We start from the raw sequence: 21,407 nt of genomic DNA, 5'->3' as shown, positions 1-21,407 counted from the left end.
TTAGAAAATTCCTGTGATTGCACTTCCACTGAAGATTTCATAAATAACAACTTTTGGCTACACCGAAAAAAAGAATTTAAAGGCATTTCAAATAAAGCTAAATTTTTATTGCCTTTTCGCACAACCTATTTGTGTGAACAAGGATTTTCTTCCATGTTTTATTTGAAAAATAAATACAGAATAAAATTAAAAGTGGATCACACTTAAAGCTAAGTGAAATAAGGCCAGACAAAGAAATTGATCTCTCTTAAACAGGCCCAAATTTTACACTAAATTTAAGTATATAACTTAAATTTTGATAATTAAAATGGTAACCAATTCTTAATTAATATTTTTTATGTGTCCCTATTTAATACAGATAGCCAATAGCTTGTGCAAATGGCAAAACATTTATTTTTTCTATTTATATTGAGAAACTGAATAAGTATTATAAAATGTACAATAATTATACTGGTTGTACTAAGGTTTTTAAATTTTTGTTTAGATGGTATGTGTTAGTCAAAAGGTTGAGAACCGCTGCTTTAAAGCAATTAAATTTATGTCACTTTGTGAAGTTATACAAAAGTCGCAGTGTGACATTAACATCATTATCGCAGCATGACTTTACTACCATACTCAAAGACAAAGAAGCAACAATAACAAAAAAAAGAAGCCAAGAGAAAAAATTGGTATCTTACCTCTCAGCCTCCACATCCACAGGGCTTGTTTGCTCACATCCTCTTCTTGGGCGCTTCGCATTCCTATAATAAACAAAAATAGGTACAATTTTATTACCGAGACCATAATAAACCACAGTGACAGTACATGCATAAAAGCACCAAACTTGGCACACACATCCATTTAAATCATAAATTGACATCACATAAATTTAGATACTTCTAAATGCAAGTGAATTATGACTGCACATAAATTTAGATAGCTCTAAATTTTAATTTACCACTGAAATACTGGTATACTTTTTAAACTTTTTAAAAGTGCATCGAATCTATCTATTTAGAAATTGCCAGAGATGAAAAATTTGCAATAAAATTTTGACAAAGAAAAGGCATCATTCATGATTGTGTGTGATTATGACAAAGCCTCAAGGGCTATCTGCCTGTGCCTTTGTGGAGCACTTTCTAAGGGAAACTGGCTTGTATACACGTTACACATGGGGAAAACCACGAAAACGCCCAGCCCGTTCCTGGGATTCGAACCTCGGACCGACTACCAGCGTTCGGTGACTCCACCGCTCGGCCGCTGGTGGGCCTCATTCGTGATAGAAAATTAGGCTTAAACTATAGTCCAAGAACCATGAAATGAAACCATTTCATCGATAACTCAACAACTAAATGGCACCTTTAATCTTCTAGGTGTATCTACGGATTATTTCGTATTGAAAGATGGCTTTCCAAATCACGACACGCAGAATATTCTTGTCAGATTTTGATAAATACGAAATGGTTTCGAATGAATGCGGCAACTGGCAGTAGGGAAATAGCAATCAATAAAGAAAGATGTTACAGCGCGAGGTTCATAAATAAAAACCTCGTATCCAGCCACACTATCTGCCGACCTGTAGGCGATTTTCGTGCCGAAACCGAAAAATACTAAGAAGCCTTCGACCGAAAGCTTTGTGTATGCAAAAAGTTTGTGAAACAAAATTTCTTCTATAAAATAAAATGCAATTTGCACTGAACCCATGAATTACTTTTAAAGAAATTAATATCACCTAATTTACAAATAATTTCTTTTAGCATGGAATAAATACTTAAACAGGTATCTTACAATTACATGAAATAACGTAATCTTTAAAGGCATTGATGTATACAATATAAATATTTGCTTGTTATTTTATGAAATAACAGTGTCTGGGAAGCCCACTCAAATATCCTGTAGAATTTTAACAAATTATTTTATAGGATACAAATATGTATCTGTTTTTTTATGAAATATGTGAAATTCATGCAAATAAAATTAAGGATTATGAAATTTATTTTAATATAAATAACTCTGCAAAAAGAAATATTCAGAAGACTTTATTCCCCTTATTTTCCTATTATTGTCATCATAAAAAAATAATAGCATTTATCTTAAAGATAATTAGCTTATTTAAAAAATACAATCTGTAAGCACTTTCTTTAACTCGATATAAGATCCATTTATTTTAAATACTTTTCTAAAACTTTTTATAAAAAATAAGAAAATAATGTAAGCACAAACCTTGTGGTTGAAAAGTTATGCAAACCTTGGGTTCAGTACCCCTCAAATAAATAATGAAAACAATCTCAGATTTTATAGGATAAAAATTAGGTCCAAACGGGCAATTTTTTTCATTTACAGACAATCATTAGATGTTTGGGCTAATGCTACTTTGGACTAAAAGTATTTAAAAGCTACAATTTCAGACAGACTGTCTTGCACACTTAAAATACAAATGTTTTATTAATTACACTGCTTGCCTTAAAAATATGTTTCTTAATCAAAAATTTGCTAAATTTTTATAAAACATAAACTAATACTTATAAAAGAGCCTGAGGCAATTTGTTACAATTAATTAAATTGTTCAACGTTGTTTAATTAATTGTTTAGGCGGTCAGAGCCGGAACAGCTAATGAAGTTTATGAGACTGTGATATTACTTTCGGTTTTGTGAAATGAAGAATTACATAGGATACTTTCAGATTGAAGTTCTGTAGAAACAAAAAAGTAAGTACCATCCCTCTTTCTGAAGCTCTTTATTTGTTTATTGACTTTTGGTAATTAAAAGGTCACTAAAGGAGATATCAGCGAAAAAACATACATTGAAAACAAAGTTAAAACAAAACGTTGCCGACAAAAATATCCAAAGAAGTGATTTGGAAGTGCTGAAGAATAAGTTTAAAGTGTTCGAGACAAAGATAAATTCCAATTTCGATTCTTTGTTCGGGTTATGTATTGAAGAAAGTGCAGTCAAAAGTCTTTAATCCGGACATCCATAATCCGGAATGATCTATAATCCGGACCTCAAAGCTACAAATTTTCCGCGCATGCGTTTACGCATATGCATAATACGTTTACGCATGCGCGTTTAATGTATAACGGACGGTATAAGCTAAGCTAAAATAATCTATTTCAGTTAATGTTGCAGATTGTGTTGTTCCTTAATCTTCTAATTGGATACGGCTTATTATTTTCTTTTAGACTATTAGAGCAATTTAATAAAAGTAAGTTGGAACTTTCGATTATGTCAAACACAATTTCCGATACTGGAGCTGCAAAGAATCTACAAAGGGAAAGCATGTTTCGATGTCCATCAAACAAAAAGTGGAATTGCTGCAAAAAATGGATAAAGGCATATCCTTTGTTTCTCTAACCATTCCAAAATCTGTTTATCAATTTCAAGCTGCTCTGCGGGGGGGGGGGGGGGGGACGTCACGGCGTGCAATGAATTGGAAATTGATCTCTCAGCACTATCCTCATCTTCATGGCAGATGTTTTTATTTTAATCGGCTTATAATTCCTTATTAAATGTAGTATTTCATCTCGATTTGCTCCCTCTTTGATATGATTTAAATCAAATTCCTCGTCATTATAAATATCACGAATACACATCAAATAGTTTTCTGGTTGCAATTTTCTAATTTCTATGCATAATGTATGCTTTACGCATGCGCGGGTTGAAAGAAATGTTTAATAAAGTAAACAAATAAATATTAAGATTTTTTTGTAAATTTTGATACCCTTTAGATCATAATTGCTCTTTATTTCATAAATTACGGTTTTATATTTTTAATTTTATAATTTATGCATGCCATTTTACCAGATTTAAACTGATGATCTATAATGCGGGAAAACCGATAATCTGGAATCGCTGAAGTCCTGACAAGTCCGGATTAAAGACTTTTGATTGTATTGATGCTTATGTAAAAGAGAAAGAAGAGATTGACGATATTGTCTTAGATGTAGAAGTCGAATTAAATCGTAAATTAGCTAAGCTTTCCAAAGAAATTGAATAGGAACCTTTGGTTTTCACGAATGCTTAGGTCAATGTTAAATTATCCAAAATTATTTTGCCAACGTTTTCGGGTAACTTACACGAGTAGCTTTCACTTAAAGATATTTTTTAGCCAGTGTTGATTCAAATCCTAATTTAACAGATGTGGTCAAATTACAGTACTTAAAATCTGAGCTAAGAGGAGATGCTAATCGTATTGTTCAGTCAATATCCATAGTTGACTCTAATTATAAATTAGCCTTTTCATTACTAGAAGAAAGGTTCTCTAATCACCACGAACAAGTGTATGTTCATCTGAAACGATTTATGAATATGCATCCTACGCAAAATGAGTCTGCGTCAGCAACATTAAATGTAATTGACATTTAGAGACTCTTTCACTGAACTGTGTTATCTTCAGTACAGTGGCTTTGTTTTGTATTAGCTGAGAAATACTTGGCGACAGAGCAGAATCTTGTCTAATAGCGCATGCGCCACTAGAATCGCCGCTGAAATATATTTTCGATAAACTTGATTCTTGTTGTACACATTCGGAGTTGCGAATCATATGTTACTCTGTAAGAAAGAAAGCTAGCGCTAGACTGTCGCCATGGAAAATAAATGTATTGAAAGTAAAAGTGTTATTTTCTGTAATGTGTGTGTGGTGTTATTTTATTGCGATATATAGCTATTGACGAGAAATAGAATAATTCAATTCACCAAACACACTTGAATTGAATTATTCTATTTCTCATGAATAGGTATATATCACAATAAAATAACACCACACACATTACAGAAAATAACACTTTTACTTTCAATACATTTATTTACCATAGTGACACTCTGGCACTACGTTTCTTTCTTACAGCGTAACATACGAATCGCAACTCCGAATGTACGTTTTTCTGCTCATATCTCCTTTAGTGACATTTTAATAAGCAAAAGTCAATAAACAAATAAAGAGCTTCAGAAAGGGGGAGGGTACTTAAACTTTTGTTTCTACAGAACTTCAATCTGAAAGTATCCTAGTAATCCTTCGTTTCACAAAACCAAAAGTAATATCACAGTCTCATAACCTTCATTAGCTGTTCCGGCTCTGACTTACTGAGTTGGATCTTTTAATTTCTTATTTAACTACTTTTATTAAATTCAGTTTACAATATAAAATTAGTTAAATTTTTACAAAATGTAAAATAATTACACTGCTCACTTTAAAACTATGATTTTTAATCAAAAATTTGTTAAATTTCTACAAAGTATAAAATAGATAATAAAAATATGTTAATTCCAAATTCAGGCTTCCAAGTGCCTATATGTTCGGGTGGAGGACTATGTTATCCAAAATTTAATGACTATAGGCAACATTGTTTTTCAACAATGCGTAAACATACATATGTTCATGCAAATTATCATTATTTAGTTTCATGAAATATGATACAGGGTGATAATATTTGGTGACAACAATTAGAAAAGTGCTTCGGACATTTAAAGTGATTTGACACAAAATGCCATTTTGAAACTAATAGCCCTTCTGGGGTAATTCACATTTGTGCTTTAGAAAAAAATATAAAATTAAAAATATTAAAATAAAAGCTGAAAGATTTCAAATTTTATATTACACCCAAAGGGAATTCTTTTAATGTTTTGTGTGTTACCTTTAATTCTCAAATAGCCTGTTCTTCGTACATAAATCACATAAAATTCAAGTAAACAGCTATATAAAAAAAATATTTAAAAAAGGCCTATCTTCAAAATTTCCAATAGCCTTGCGTGCTAGAGGTAAAGAAATTTTTTTCCCATACAGCAATACCATTGCTCACTTTTATTCCATTATAACTGATGAAGTCACTTCAAATAATAAGGAAACTTTATGATGGTGTACAAGATGATTTGTGAACAGTCAAAAAATATTAGATAAGAAAGACATCCTACATTTTCTCAGACTAGCTAAGATTACAGGTCCACTCAATAATAATTCTATAATCTCAATAATTTCAAAATCCGGGTTAGATGGTAGCAACATTAGCTATGAGTTATGATGGAGCAGATAACGTGATAAAAAAGGGAATTGGAGCTCAGATTAAAGCTTTTGCTCCAAAAGCAATCCATATGCACTGCACTTCTCATTACATGAATCTTGTGTTCATATACTCATGCAACATTTCTGAAATTCACAATATGCTGAACAAACTTTAAAAAAAATATTCAAATCGGCAAAAAATATTAGACCTTTTCCGGACAAGATAGATAGCCTATACGGCATTGAGGCGTACCGCCACTTCTATCACAGCTTTTCCGATATCACCGAATTTAAAGGATCCGAAATTCGATCGAAAGCAAGTCTATCGAAATACTGTTCATTGTGATTCTGTGTTTTGTTAATACAAAGCTGCATTTTAGCAGTACCTTAACTTGTCTAGCTCATTTTCCAACTAAAATCTCAGTTTTTCAAATTTAGAAAAGATTGTATATCACCGTTTTGCATCAGTTTGCGCTGATCATGTAAATGAAATTTGTGACATATAAAGATGATTTACCCTATCCGGTAACACATCGACGTATTTTCACTTAAAAAAACATCAGAGAATTGCACAATATCGGCAATGTGCATCTTCCTTTGTTCAAGTACACATTGATGTAAAAAAGTCAAAGGAAATTGACAAAAATCCAGTTTTTCTTACTCTTGTAAAAAGCGCCAAATAAGTGGGCGATTCTGCACTTCACACCCTAATTTTATATTTGCTGCGTTGTTTCAAACAGAGGATTAAACCAATTGTTTCCTTTTCCTAATATACTGTGAAAGCATCGATTTATCCGTTTATAGTTATATTTATAGTAAATTAATTGAATTCTGCTGCTATGCTCAACGATATATATAGTTAACAAAATAGCTCTAGACAAACGTTACGCAAATCAAACGACGCCAACTGTACTTTTAAATACGATGAAAATAAAATTAATAATCATGTACATACTAATGAGTGGATGAACTTTCGTTAAGTAACAATTACTGATGTAAAAAATTAAACACAAATATTAACACTTAATTAAATAGATAACCAATAGAATAGACTGATGCAATACATTAAAAGAATTTAACTACAGTTTATTATGAAAAACTTAATGCAGATAATTTAATTTTCATCAACAAAGATTTAACCGGGACATTGGTAGTACCGACAAACCGAGTGAAGTGCTAAAAAATAAATAAAACAATATAAATACGCAAATATACATTACCTGGAGCTGAAAGGCTCGGACTCCATTTCAGAAATTTTTATTTTTATTACACAAGTAAATTACAATATATATACTACAATACAAAAATTTTAATGGCAAGAAAAAAAGTATTTATTACAAAGATTATTTACAAAAATATTATATACAAATGTTAATAGTTAGTAAGAAAAATTAGTATTTATATACAAATGTTAGTAAGGTTAGTTATGTACGAAGATATTAAAGCTTAAATATCTGAAAAAGAATTAGAAAATTATATAAAAAAATATATCAAATACAAAGATAAAATATCTGAAAAAGGAATTAGAAAATTTATAAAAAATATATCAAATACAAAAATAGTAAAGATTCTTAAAAAGAATTAGAAAATTATATTAAAAAAAATCAAAAATACAAAGATATTTAAGATTAAATATCTTAAAAAGAATTAGAAAATTATACAAAAAATATATCAAACAGAAAGCTATTAAAGATCTTAAAAAGAATTAGAAAATTAGATCAAATTAGACAATGAAAAATATATAGAGAATTTATAATCGCAAGAATAGCACCTAGATCCAACAAAGTTAAAGTCTAGTATGAGCTAAGGCTCCTCTAAACCTTAGTATAGCCTTAGTATGAGCCGTAAAGCTTTTGCACTTCGTCGCGAAGTCAGTGGCGAACGGTCATGTGCCCTTTCTAGCCAATCAGAAAAATCAGTTAAAAATTACACTAAAATTTCATTGGATGGATTTGCACCGTTTGCTAATAGTAAATTTCGGCCCCCTCCCAGACCCGAAGCACTTGGCGACATAAAGTTCGAGCGTTTTCACTCTGCTCTTGTTAACAACCACTGATCAAGGAAACGTCGATGCTTGTCAAAATTCATGATGTAACCCCTCACAAAATTGATTCTGGCCCTTTTTTGACACAAAAAAATTTACTAAATTAAGTCCTTCAGTGTTTTTACCTTTTTTTCACTGTAGAAGGCAGTTACTCTTGTTAAATTTAACATTTGGCACTAAATTTTACCTCTTTGCGGAACCCTCTTTTTGGCGATAAAAATAATTCTTTGATGATGTGGGGATAAAGGCATTGGTCATTGCAAATTCGAATCCTTTGTTACCATTTCAATTAATGCTGGTGATTTTTTTAGTCTAAAACAAACACTTCGCTTCCGAAAACTGTCAGATTTAAATTGAAATGAGTTTCACTTCAGTTTTAGACAAACGAAATAATTTGACTAGCTACTCGGGAGAGGCGGAATATCTTATTGTAGCAAGTACGGTTATATAAATGGCAGGGAAAACTTTCTACTACCACCTTGCAATAAACTTTCATTTAAACCTCAGGACCCCGTAATATTTACACAAATTTTGTGGGACTCCATAAGTATTGCGCAAATAAGACACACGCGTGAGTGAAACTCTCAATTTTTTTCACTTGTACTGTAATATACTATTGCAGTTTCAGGTCATTCCCTTTAATTTCTAATTTTAAGACATAGAACGATGTGAAATTTTTAAATATGTAACAAACGAAATGACAGCTTCACGTGCAAAGCAAGGAAAATGAACGTTTATATTATAAAAAGAATGCGTCGAAACGTTTTCGTTTTTCCCTTTGTCTGTATTGTCTAGCTTTTTTTATTTTCAGATACATTGTGTAAAAATATTTGATAACTGTAAAATTATTATATTAAGTTAAAGAAATATCAAAACTGCTAAAATTTTGGCAACATCCTACTGCAGGTCCCGCGACCAACACGGGAGTCGTGACCTACAGTTTAAGAAACCCTGTTCTAGGTAAAATCCTAGTATACGGAACAGCATTTGACGCGACTTTAAAAATCGTCGCCAACACCAAAATGACACATAATGCCGCCGAATCCCGTATGTACTGCAAACTAGAATTAAAACGTGTTCTCTCTCTCACACACACACATACCATATCCATATATATATATATATATATATATATATATATAATTTATTTACTAAATAATATTGATTATATTTATCTTCTAAGATTAATTATAGTAGATTTATCTGAAAAGAGTGAATCCATACTTAGTAAGTTCTATTTCGAAAGATGTTTTTAAGCAACTTGAATGAAAATTGTTAAAAATGTTTAACGGGGACTGGAATTAAATCATGAATAACAAAATTTCAATTGTAAAAGGAATAAATTAAAAGCAAGAATTAAATTAGATACAAATATACATATAAATTATATGCGTTGCTCTAGTTATTTCGTGCACTATTTAGGAATTTTTTACTTGTTGTAGAAGGGTTAAGGCGACTGTGCCTGGGCACCTTGTTGTGTCCAAACACCGTTCCATCGTGATACACCAAGACTCCATTAAATGTGATCACATTTTTCCAACCGGGATAGTGATTAGTGACTCTGAGTACCGTACCGAAAGACTCGCGCTCGAATCCCGGAGACTGCATGGATGTTTGTAAATGTATAGTGTCTGTGCGGCATGGGGGGCACTCTAAATACGCGGCGGGCCGAAAGTCTTTTTTCGTTTTGGAATATATGAAAGATGTTATATTATATGTTAGTCTAAACGCATATTCATCTAATATCCTGTAGAATGTGTCGCTATTCCACTTGACCCATGTCCATCCATAAACTCTATTGATATACCATATTAAAATTTAAAAGAAACCTTGTTTAAAAAAATGTATTTGTAATATTTGGATCGTATTAACCGAACTGTTGATCACAATAAGCGATGTATTTTCCATGTTTTCGTATACAAACTGAAGGGCGTTCTGCAATTCGATAACAATATCCAAATGATAACATTATTTTTCACATTGGACAGCTGATGTTTATCCATTTTCACAGTCGCACTTTCCCGTAATTCTGATAATACTCTGTTACATGCAGTTGAAAACAAGCCTGAAATCATTTTTTCCAAATGCAATTGAAAAATAGATCACTTGTACTGTTTCTGACAGAATTTAAACCACTTCAGAATTAATCAGGTTTACATGAATACAAAGCGTTATTATGGCAATGGTACGCAAGTCGCGAAGAAATTTTGGGGGGTCGCTAAATTCAAAAAAAATTTATTTGACAACAAAAAATATAACGGCATTTGAAAAGAATTTTGGATGTTTAACATTTACTAGGAATTTTAAATTAATCATTTCCATAAATTAATTTTGATTGTATTGTTTTCCCCTTGATTCAGGCGTTATGCTTGAACAATTCGAGAATCGAATTTCAAAGCGCGCAGCGATAATTGTAATATGCATAGTTTACACACTTGTGTTCCCTATTTCTAACCAAATTTGTTGTCAAGCAAGCATATAACATTTTCGAAGTATTGGAAAATTCGATTGCGTGCTTGAAGGATGATAAAAAAAAAAAAAAAAAAAAAAAATCAGTTTTGTTTGATGGATAAATGGCTACACAAGAGGGTACAATCCTAGAACGCGGTATGGTCTTGGCGCGAGTTTGAAAATTTTCGCCAACACCAAAATGACCCGTTTACTGCTTATAATAATGTCGCAAAATTCACCCAATCCCGTGTGTAACGTATACTGGGATTAAATCGGCAAGAGTGAAAATGGGAATGATGGCCAGACATCTAATAAACATTTTTCTTTCTACTTCTAATAAAAAATCAAGTAAATATCAAGAAGAGTTTATTAGATACTGTTTTACATGTTGCATTATCAGTGGAAAATGAATATCCGTTGTGTGTTAAATGCAATGAAAAATCAATGCATGAAACCTGTTAAATTAAAACTATATTTGGAAACTAAACATAACTATTTAGTAAATAAATCTGATTAATTTTTAAGAAATTAACTAACAGCGTGAAATATCAAAATGTATTTTTGAGAAAATATACAACAGTTCCTGAGGTTTCATCGGCATCCTTACAAATTTCATATTTAATTACGAAAAATCTAAAACCTCATACAATTGGAGAATCGCTCAATCTTCCTTTTCGGCAATAAAAATGACATCAATTATCCATGGAGAAAAATACAATAACGACTTAAATGATACGAAACAGTCACGATTTTATTTGAATTCGAAAAGGGGGTGGGATAGAATTCGGAAATATGCAACCGGGAAAAACCGGCAACTATGAAAAAACGAAATAAATAGGCGTAAAATGGACGAAATACGTTAGTCTAAACGCATAATTCATCTAATATCCTGTAAAATGTGTCGCTATTCCACTTGAGCCATGTTTATACATAAACTCAAACTGATAAACCATATTAAACTTTAAAAGAAACCTTTGTTTAAAAAATGTATTTGTAATATTTGGATCGTATTAACCGAACTGTTAATCGCAATGAGTGATGTATTTTTCATGTTTTCATATACAAATTAGAGGAATTTCTGCAGTTCGATAACAATATCCAAATGATAACATTAAGGGGCATTTACTGTATTTTACAATTTCTGATTAACAGGGGGGGGATTCAAACTCTTGGTTGACAGAATGACAGTTTGCATGATTTTCCTTTCAAGAAAATATGATTTTTTTTTTCATCTGGAATTGGATCATTATCCATTTTTTTTGGCGCATGGCTGTAATATTCTGTCACTAAATTCCAAATTCTTTAGAAGCAAATCTGGCTCCACTGTACCCGAGTAGTTAAAACTGTTGACTACTGCGTTGGCTTTTGTGATTTTTACTATGCAATCAGTTTTCCTTAGAAATTACTCCACGAAATCAAACCTACGTTATTTGGCCAATGTGCTTGGCCAAATAACCTAACCTAATATTTGAAGGAAATCAGCGTGAAACCAATTTTGAAAAATACATAAACAAATAAGTAAGTAAAATTTTAAAAAAATTCTGAAAGTTTTCAGATTTTATATGACATTCAAAACTGCGTCTTTTAACGTTTTGTGTGTTCACACTCAGGCCACATAATATTCAATTCAACAGCAATATCGCAAAATGTTTAAAAACAGAACATCTGTAGACAGTGTCGCGCGCAGGAGATAAAAACACTTTTCTTCTGTACGGTGTTGCCACTACTGGCTTTAAAATCGTTGAGTTTGTTAATCAAAAATTCCTTAAAATTTTCCAAAATATGGAAAAAATTCGAAATTCAAAATTCGGGGGTCCAGGTGCTCATGTTCGGGTGGAGGATTACGTTATTAAAAATTGGATGACTGTAGGTACCGTACTTTCTTCACAGTGCTAGAAACATGCATACATTCATGCAGCTTCTTCATTATTTAATTTCTTTAAATATAATACAGGTCGGTAATATTTGGTGGCAACAATTTAAAGAGTGATTCGCCGTTTATAGTGAAACGCCATAAAATGCCGTTTTGAGACTAATAGCCCTTCTGGCTCACCGCCCGCTCGGGTTAAAAAATTAGGTTATGTTAACTGAATACACACAGTACTGTAGGGGTATCACCTTCAGGGATGGGACGCCTTTGTGGAGGTCTTTCTCAGGAAACTAGATTATACTCATGTTACAGACAAGTGAAAAACCAAGAGAAGTACTCATGTAGCCCACTAGTTCGAAGAGGTTTGCAATTTTAGTCGAACTACCGGTATTGAGTGGTCACTCGTGGGGTTTTGGAAAAGCTAAGATTGATTTTTTAAAAAAAAATATTTTTATTTATTTATTTAACCAAGATTAAACTAAATGTGTTCCACATTTTCAAAGCAACTGAATATGATTCTTACTTCGTTACTTGTTTACAGATCGTTACAGCTAGCTCAAGACAGGGATAAAAACTAAAGATAACTAAAGACAGCTTTAGTTTAGAAACTAAAGATAACTTCAGTAACTAATTAAAATAGAGATTTCTAAACTAAACTTTAGTTTAGAAAAATTAACCTTGATCGAAACTTAGTCTAGAGAAAATTGTTTGGCGCGTGTTGTCTTGCCTCTGTCGCCCCCCCCCCCCCCGCTTGAAACAAGATTTTTCGTTGTTTCACTTTTCATGCGAGTCAGTTGCCTTTCGGAAAAACGGAAGATATAATTCTTTCGTTTGTCCAGTATTAACAACTAAGCTATTTAAAAGAAATAGATGCAATTCTAAAGAATATTATCTATTTACATTTTAATATGTTTAAGTAAAAATGCACTTAATTCATGATACATCTAATTATATAGAATTGCATTTTATATTTCCTTCAGTTTTTAAGTACACAAGAGATACAGAACATTCCTGTGTTACCCTAAATGTATTATGTACCTGTATTATCCTTTAAAATATTCCGTTATTCCACCTGGGACGTCTCTGCCCATAATCTCCACTTTCAAAGGGAAAAAAAGGCCCTTCTGGACGATCGGTAAAATCAACCCTTTCAGATTTTTCATTATTATTTTTTAAATTGGCGACATAAACAATTTCGAAAAAAATTAAAAACTGAAGACCATTTTGACACTAAATCCAGGTAGTCGTAAATTCTAATAAAAACTACCTGAAGTGGACTGAAGTTTAGCTTTCCTATTTTTTTTAGCCCAAAGGGCGTTGGCTCAGCAGGGCTATTAATTTCGTTTTGGCATTTTGCGTGGATTCACTATAAACAGCGAATCACTTTTTAAATTGTTGCCCCCAAATATTAGAGCCTGTATTATATTTAAAGAAATTAAATAATGCAGAATCTGCATGAATGCATGTATGGTTCTCGCATCGTGCGGGAAAAAAAAAGGGGGGGTTACTTAGAGACGTTAAACTCTGAATATCGTAGTTCTCTACCCGAAGATGGATACCCGGAAACCCGAATTTAGAATTTCTTTTATTGTCTATTTCATATTTTGTAAAACTTGTCAAAACGAATTTTTGATTAGCAAACTCAACGATTTCAAATCAAGTAACGGTAACATTGTATTGAAAAAACACTTTTATCTCCAGCGCGCAAGACTATCTGTCGGAAATTCTAAAGATATGCTGTTTCTAAATATTTTTAGCCCAAATGCTCTCGAAATGTGTATGTGTAACGTAATGTAATATATACGAGTGTACTGCAACCCTCCTGGCCGATAATAATAGGCCTCATGGTTAACGCAGCACAACCAACACAAACGTGTATATGTACGTAATTCAAAAAAAAAAAAAAAAAAAAAAAAAAAAAAAAAGCCCCTTTGAGAGTAATATAACACGTGAAAGCCTTTCTATTTTATTTTATTTATTTATTTATTTTTTAAATTATGGCGGGCACTAACCGATTATAGGCGTTGCCCCCTACTAAGGTCAGAAAAGGAGGTCGTTTTATTATGGGGCCGGCGGCCACCGTTACGTCCTATGAAGGCACAGACAATTTACATACATGCCTTCTCCGGGATTCGAAATCAGGCTCTTCGGTTACGGTTACGTTCCCGTCTGGACGGCAGGTTTCCTAAATTAATGTTTTGTTAAATTACTGCAAAGTACACGAGGACTATCTGCCTGAGAGAAGGGATGCCTTCGTGGAGGAGTTCCTAAGTGAAATTGGCTCAAACTGGGGAAAACTAAGAAAACACCCATGCCAGCCCGTTAGCCAGGACTCGAACTACCAGTGTTCAGCGACTTTAGCGCTCGGCAGCTGGTGGACCTCCTACGTTAAAATTTAACTGCTATGAATAGGAATGGCATAACTGTTAAGCATTGATAGGGGATGTTTACAGGCTACATTTAAAATGGTTTATTTTACTCTGACAAAAAATGAATAAAGTTTTGGAACCTAAACAATGAGTAATAAAAAAGATGTAAAACCAATCCTTTTTATGCCAGTCATATTTTATGTTGATTTTACTTTCTTACTTATATCATTTTCTTCTTTCACATAATTTCAAAATTGAGCGTGAGTCATTGTAATGACAAATCAGAATTGCTTCAACTGCCTCCACTGCAAACTTGTTACTTTTATCCGATTCCTGAGGACCATTAATGAAAATATTCTCTGGAAATTTGCATCGTGGGCTAGAATGACAATTAGCTTAGCTTTCTTGGATATGATTTCCGATCAGTATGCTTTGTATCTGTAAGAAATTTAGCCATTTTCAAAGTAATCACACAGTTTTAAATAGTATTCTTTTTTTTTTTTTTTTTCCTAATTAATCTTAGTTACCTTATGGCAACCCTAGCTACTATACGAAAACGTTGGAAACGAAAAGGTAGATGTAAGGAAATTCATGAATCACGAAGTTAGTTCACTTCAACTGCAGTGTTTTAAAAGGCAGATGCAAAGCTCATAAACAGTATCTATTTTTCCGCTTTGGCGCGTATCGAAAGATACAAAGTCAACAGAATTTTATTCGTATTTTCTGTTATTATATTCAGACATGTCCTTTAGTTACTCGCTGGGAATTTAACTTTGCTCTTGCTGTTGCCTTTCACCCTAAAGAACTCGGATATATCTCTAACGAAATGAAAGAACTTTGTTTCTTTCTTCTTTTTTCCGGTTGGCTAGGTACAGTGGCTCCCAAAAGTGTTCGAACACTTATGATTTTCATTGAAATAGGGCTCTATCCATTAATCAAAAGTAAACTTTTTCAATGAGATTTTAATAATAAGATCTATAACATATTCATAACAAAATTACATGATTTTTAAAATATAGCGAAACTTTATTTTTAAGAAATTAATAATAAAAAAATGACAAACATTTTATCTCACAAAAGTCTTTGTACACTGAAATATCTTTAGATAAAATCAAAATTAGAATTACAGTTCGCCGCTTTTTTTAACTTTTGCAATGTGGTGACATTTAAAAAATCGCTTGCTTTAATTTTTTATTGTTTACTTCATAATATTCTATTTATTATTGAAAAATGGGTTGCAGTCGTAAAGAAATTACAAACAGCATTCGAATATTGATAATTTGTCACCACAGTAGAGTTAAATCAATTCGAAATATCGCTAAATTAGTTAACGTATCACATTCTACAGTGCAGTATGTGATAAAACGCTTTAAAGAAGAAAATCGGATTGAAAACAAGGTAAAAAAAGGTCGACCGAGAAAGTTAACTAAACGTGATGAGACTATTTAAACGTGATATACGAACTATTTAAACGTGATGAGAGATTTATTATTAGAAAATTTGTGAAAAACCCACATTTGAGTGCTGTAAAAGTTTCTGCAGAAATTAATGCAAAGTTTTCTACTTCAATTTCACCTTAAACTGTTCGACAAGTTCTCAGAGAAGCTGGATTACATGGGCGTTCACCCCGTAAAAAAATTTTGTTAGTGAGAAAAACAGAAAGCTTAGGCATTCATTCGCAAAATCAGAGATAAATACACCCGAAACGTACTGGAATAATGTCCTATTCGCTGAGGAAAGCAAATTTAACATTTTTGGTTCCGATGGTCGAATAACTGTATGGAGAAGAAAAAATGAGGAACTTTATTCTAAGAACTTAGTTGGAACAGTTAAGCAAAGCGGTGGAGGTGTACTTGTGTGGGGGGAGGGCATAACAGCATCAGGACTAGGTAATTTGGTATTAATTGATGCATAATGAATCATTCTCTTTATTTAAATATTTTAAGAGACAATTTAAAATTATCAGCCCAAAATTTGGGTATTTGAAACAACTTTATTTTTATTCATGATAACGATTCTAAGTTCTCTCAACGTTCGCCTGTAGTGTCTCTACAATTGTCCACAGGTTTTGAAAACACCAACTCAGTCGCCAGATTTAAACCTCATAGAACACATTTGGAAAGAGCTAGAGGTTAAAGTACAAAAACACGACATCAAAACGAAAAGCGAACTCAAAACAGCCATGATGGAAGAATGGATGAACATTGATACAGAAATTACAAAAAAAATTAAAATCTATTCCCAGACATTTAAAAGCTGTTGTGGATGCTAAAGGATATCCTACTAATATTAATTGAACGAAAAATGAAAATATTTAATAATATGTCAAGATTTTTTTGAAGTGTACGAAGACTTTTGTGAGATAAAATGTTTGTCATTTTTTGATTATTATTTCCTTAAAAATAAAGTTTCGCTTATTTTAAATATATTACATGTCATTTTGTTACGAATAGATTATAGTTTCTTATTATTAAAATCTGATTCAGAAAGTTTACTTTTAATTAATGGATAGAGCCCTATTTCAATGAAAATCATAAGTGTAAGAACACTTTTGGGAGCCACTTTTGGGATCAAGAGAAACAAAGTATTTTTAAATATTAAATTCAAAAATCTCGTTGTGATAGCCCTCGAGGCTTTGCCATAATCACACACACACACACACAAATCTCGTGAAGAAAACTGGCTAACTAGCGGCTCAACCGTGGAAAAAAATTAAAGGCATTTCAAATAAAGTTATTAAAATTTTATTGCCTTTTTGCAAAACCTATTTGTGTGAATAAGGATTTTCTTCCATGCTGTATTTTAAAAATAAATACAGAACTAAATTAAAAGTGGATCCTAATTTACGGTTAAAACTAAGTGAAATAAAACCAGAAATAATGAAAATTATCTCTCTTAAATGGGCCCCAATTTCGCACTCAATTTTAGAATTTAATTATTATAACTTAAATTTTGATAATTAAAATGGAAACCCATTTTTAATCGAATATTTTTTATGCGTGCATATTTAATGCAAATAGCCAACAGGTTGTGCAAATGGCAAACTTTTTTTTCCTCCATTTGAGAAATTGAAAAATAATCAATGTAAAATGTAGTGGTGGAACTAAAGTTTTTCAATTTTTGTTTAGGGCCTACCAGCGGCCGAGCGGTAAAGACGCTGAACACTGGTAGTTCGGTCCGAGATTCGAATCCCACGAACGGGCTGGCTGCATAGGCGTTTTCGTGGTTTTCCCCATGTGTAACGTGTATACGAGCCAGTTTCCCTTAAGTCCTCCACAAAGGCATCCCTACCTTTAGGCAGATAGCCCTCGTGTGCTTTGTCATAATTAAATAATCCAATCCAATCAATTTTTGTTTAGATGGTACGCGTTAGACAAAAGGTTGAAAACTGCTGTTCTAACGTTTCACACAGGGCTTAATTTCTAAGATTAGGAGAGCCGAAGCCCTACCGTAGACCCTCAGGAAAGAGGAACAAGAAGAAATAAATAAATAAAATAATTAATAAAATTGTTAATCATTAAAATAATTAATGATCAAAGTGATAAATAATAAAAGAAATATATTAAAATTTATTTCTTTGGTGATTTTAAATATAACTTAATCTAATAACTTTATTATTAGATAATAATTTAATCTAATAATTTATTATTCGATTAAATATACGAGTACTATATATTAGATTATTAGTAAAGGGGCTTTGTCTCTGAAAGACTATTGTTTTCGTTTGCGCTTTTGTGTCGAATCACTCTGAATGCCCGCTTCACTTTTCAAACTGTAGTCACCTAATATTATCGCCCTGTATTATATTTGAAGAAATTAAATAATGAAGAATCTGCATAAATGTAAGTATGTGTTTCGCATTGTGATAAAAGAACGATACCTAGAGCCATCCAATTTTGAATGACGTAATCCTACTGCGAATATGGGCATCTGAAAGCACAGATTTGAAATTTGTTTCATTATCGATTTCATATTTTGTAAAACTTTAACGAATTTTTGATTTACAAACTCTACGATTTCAAAGCGAGCTATGGCAACGTTGTACAGAAAAAACATTTTTATCTCCAGCGCGTGAGACTGTGTCTCGGAAACAAAGATATGTTCAATTTAAAATTATTTTGCGATATTTATCTTGAACTGAATTTTATGGTTTAAGTGCAAAGAACAGGATATTAAATAAATAAAGGTAACACACAAAATGTTTAAAAAACGCCTCTTTGGACGTACTTTAGAATCTGAAACCTTTCAGATTTTCTTTTTTGTCTTTTTTTTAAAATTTATCTCTAATTTTAATAAATCTAATAAGTAATTTTTAATATAATCAGATCAAAATTTTCGATATCAAATTTCCACTGAAATTGTTGTTCAGTTCCATAGAAGAAGTACCGAAGCCTTCTTTTTTAGGGCTCCGGCTAGCATTATTATTTATCCTAAAAACTAAGAAGTACCGGAACCCGGTACTTAATAGCCGAGTTCCGGTAATTAAGTACCAGAACCCGTGCAATTTAAGCTCTGATTTCGCAACAATATAAAGGTATGTGAGACAGCGGCCAGCCGCTACCCGACTTTTTTCGTATCCTCTAAAGAAGCGGCCTACCAGCGGCCGAGCGGTAAAGTCGCTGACACTGGTAGTTCGGTCCGAGGTTCGAATCCCGCGAACGGGCTGGCTGCATGGGTGTTTTCGTGGTTTTTACCCATGTGTAACGTGTATACGAGCCAGTTTTCCTTAGAACGTCCTCCACGAAGGTATCCCTGCCCTTAGGCAGATAGCCCTAGTGTGCTTTGCCATAATTAATTACACCACCACCACCTCTAAAGAAGCAAACAGCGTTGCCATGTATTACAACATACCTTGAAATTTGTTAGACAGTTCCAAGAATTAATGGCAAAATGCAAAAACGGCAAAAATTACGGAAAAAGAACACTCAAATCCTTGAAGAGATAAACAATAATTATATGTACTGTACGTAATATTTGCTCTGTTTGGCCTAGAAATATCTTAAAAAGGTTGTCGAGTTATACGGAATGTCTGGATATGGGGAGTCATGTTTGCGGGATTCTACTGTATTTAATTTTAATTAGATTTATACGCATTTTCGCAATCCATTTTGTTATCACACATTTAGAACATGGGTGTCTAAAGTGCGGCCCAAACGCAAATTGTGAAAGTATTTAAATTTATACTTTTTTATTAAAAAATAAATGTTTGAACTCGATTCGTTGGCATTTATTTTAAAATAAAAATTTAAATAAAAACATCTTAGTATGTCATGTTGATATGCAAAGTGACATTCAACTGAAAGAAAAATTTGAAATTTTTTTTTTACTGGAGTTTTATAAAGATTACCTACCCCGCGATAAATATCCTAATTTTAACAATCATGCTTTATTAATGTCTTCACTTATATTCGTGAACAATTATTTTCAAGAATGAAGTATACAAATATAGAACAAAGATCACTGACAAACATCCTGAAAATGCATTAAGAATTGCTATCTCGTCTATTGAACCCGATATCGATTTGCTTGTTCAACAAAAGCAAATTCAACCATCTTCATTAATTCGAACTTTTTCCATTTGTATGAAATCCGAACTAAATGAAATGAAACTTTTACTAATTAATAATAACATAAATATCTAATTCAAATATTAATAAATTAATAATAAAAAGAAATTAATTTATTTTAATAAAACAACATAGAGCTAATTTTTATTTCAATTTGTTAAAAATATTGTACGTGTGGCCAGCAAATTTTTCTTTCTTTGCAATGCGGCCTCGCAAATTTTTATCCTTTACAAAGTGGCCCTCAAACGGTCCTAGTTTAGATACCCATGATTTAGAACAAGGAAGAGAAATTGAGCCATGTGGATTTATGTGTCGTCGACATCGTACCAAAAATCAAGAATATTTAAAAATGTTTGCTTCAAGAGACTGAAAACCGAACAAGTTATCGTTCCTAGAAAAAATATCTCTTCTAATACTATCACAAAATATGCGTGTTCCCTTCTGATACAATGCGAAGCATTGAAAATAATACAAGAAATGCGTTTAAGTGAAAATAGTAAAAGTACAGATTAGGCGACTTTGGCGTGATGTTGGCGAAGTACACTGCGCAAAAACACAAAATGGGACACTTCCCGTATCTGCCGTTCTACTGAGCCGATTAACAAAATTCAAATTGCGTTTTTCATGTCTCGAAAGCGCGACTTAGGATACGTACAGTGGGTACAAAAAGTATTTGCACACATACATTTTTGTTCACAATTTATAAGAAAATGCATTAAGAAATACAAAAATTGGCATTTAAAAATAGAATAAGCTTATTTATATAAATTAATTAAAAAATACAATAATATTAATAAAAAAAACATTTTTTGCAACAATATTAAAATAGCTTATGTCAAAAAAGTATTTGCACACTCAACTCAACTTTAGCAAATTTGCATTTTTATGCTATTATTTGACAGTCATCCCGCAGTAAATAACGTACGTAAGACGACTAGGTGTTGTCGAAACGTTATCAGTTGATTGTCGATTCAAATTGTAATGGCACCTAAGAAATCTGAACTGCCGATTTCGTTGCGAGAAAAAATTGTGTCTCTACGTGAAAATGGCCTAAGTTATCGAGAAATAGGTAAAAAAGTAAATGTTTGCTTCTCTACTGTTCGGTATATTATAAAACGTTATAAAGAAA

The 21,407-nt window shown here is 32.2% G+C and overlaps 2 protein-coding genes across 13 annotated transcripts in view; one reads left to right on the top strand and one right to left on the bottom strand.

The window, feature by feature from the left end:
• Positions 1-21,407, top strand: part of LOC146996199 (uncharacterized) — a 231,616-nt gene that overhangs the window by 31,039 nt on the left and 179,170 nt on the right. For 2 of the 7 annotated variants that reach the window (XR_015042044.1, XR_015042046.1), the window contains one exon: positions 1,353-1,975. The exons of the other annotated variants lie outside the window; for them this stretch is intronic. The gene's annotated coding sequence lies outside the window, so the exon portion shown is untranslated. Of the gene's footprint in view, positions 1-1,352; positions 1,976-21,407 lie in introns of those variants that run through there. 7 annotated transcript variants of the gene reach the window in all.
• Positions 1-21,407, bottom strand: part of LOC146996201 (uncharacterized) — a 186,932-nt gene that overhangs the window by 108,076 nt on the left and 57,449 nt on the right. For 3 of the 6 annotated variants that reach the window (XR_015042049.1, XR_015042048.1, XR_015042047.1), the window contains exon 3: positions 678-740. The exons of 2 other annotated variants lie outside the window; for them this stretch is intronic. Coding sequence is in view for 1 of the 4 variants with exons in the window: in XM_085820312.1 (XP_085676438.1) it covers positions 678-740; positions 7,198-7,223 (89 nt within the window). In the remaining 3 variants the exon portion in view is untranslated. Of the gene's footprint in view, positions 1-677; positions 741-7,197; positions 8,337-21,407 lie in introns of those variants that run through there. One more of the 6 variants, XM_085820312.1, reaches the window with a different exon arrangement.

The sequence above is a fragment of the Stegodyphus dumicola genome, chromosome 7, assembly GCF_044657685.1.
Source record: "Stegodyphus dumicola isolate Sdum_Otavi_A_Nest chromosome 7, ASM4465768v1".
In the NCBI taxonomy this organism is placed as follows: domain Eukaryota; kingdom Metazoa; phylum Arthropoda; class Arachnida; order Araneae; family Eresidae; genus Stegodyphus; species Stegodyphus dumicola.
This window is presented reverse-complemented; position numbering and strand designations above follow the sequence as displayed.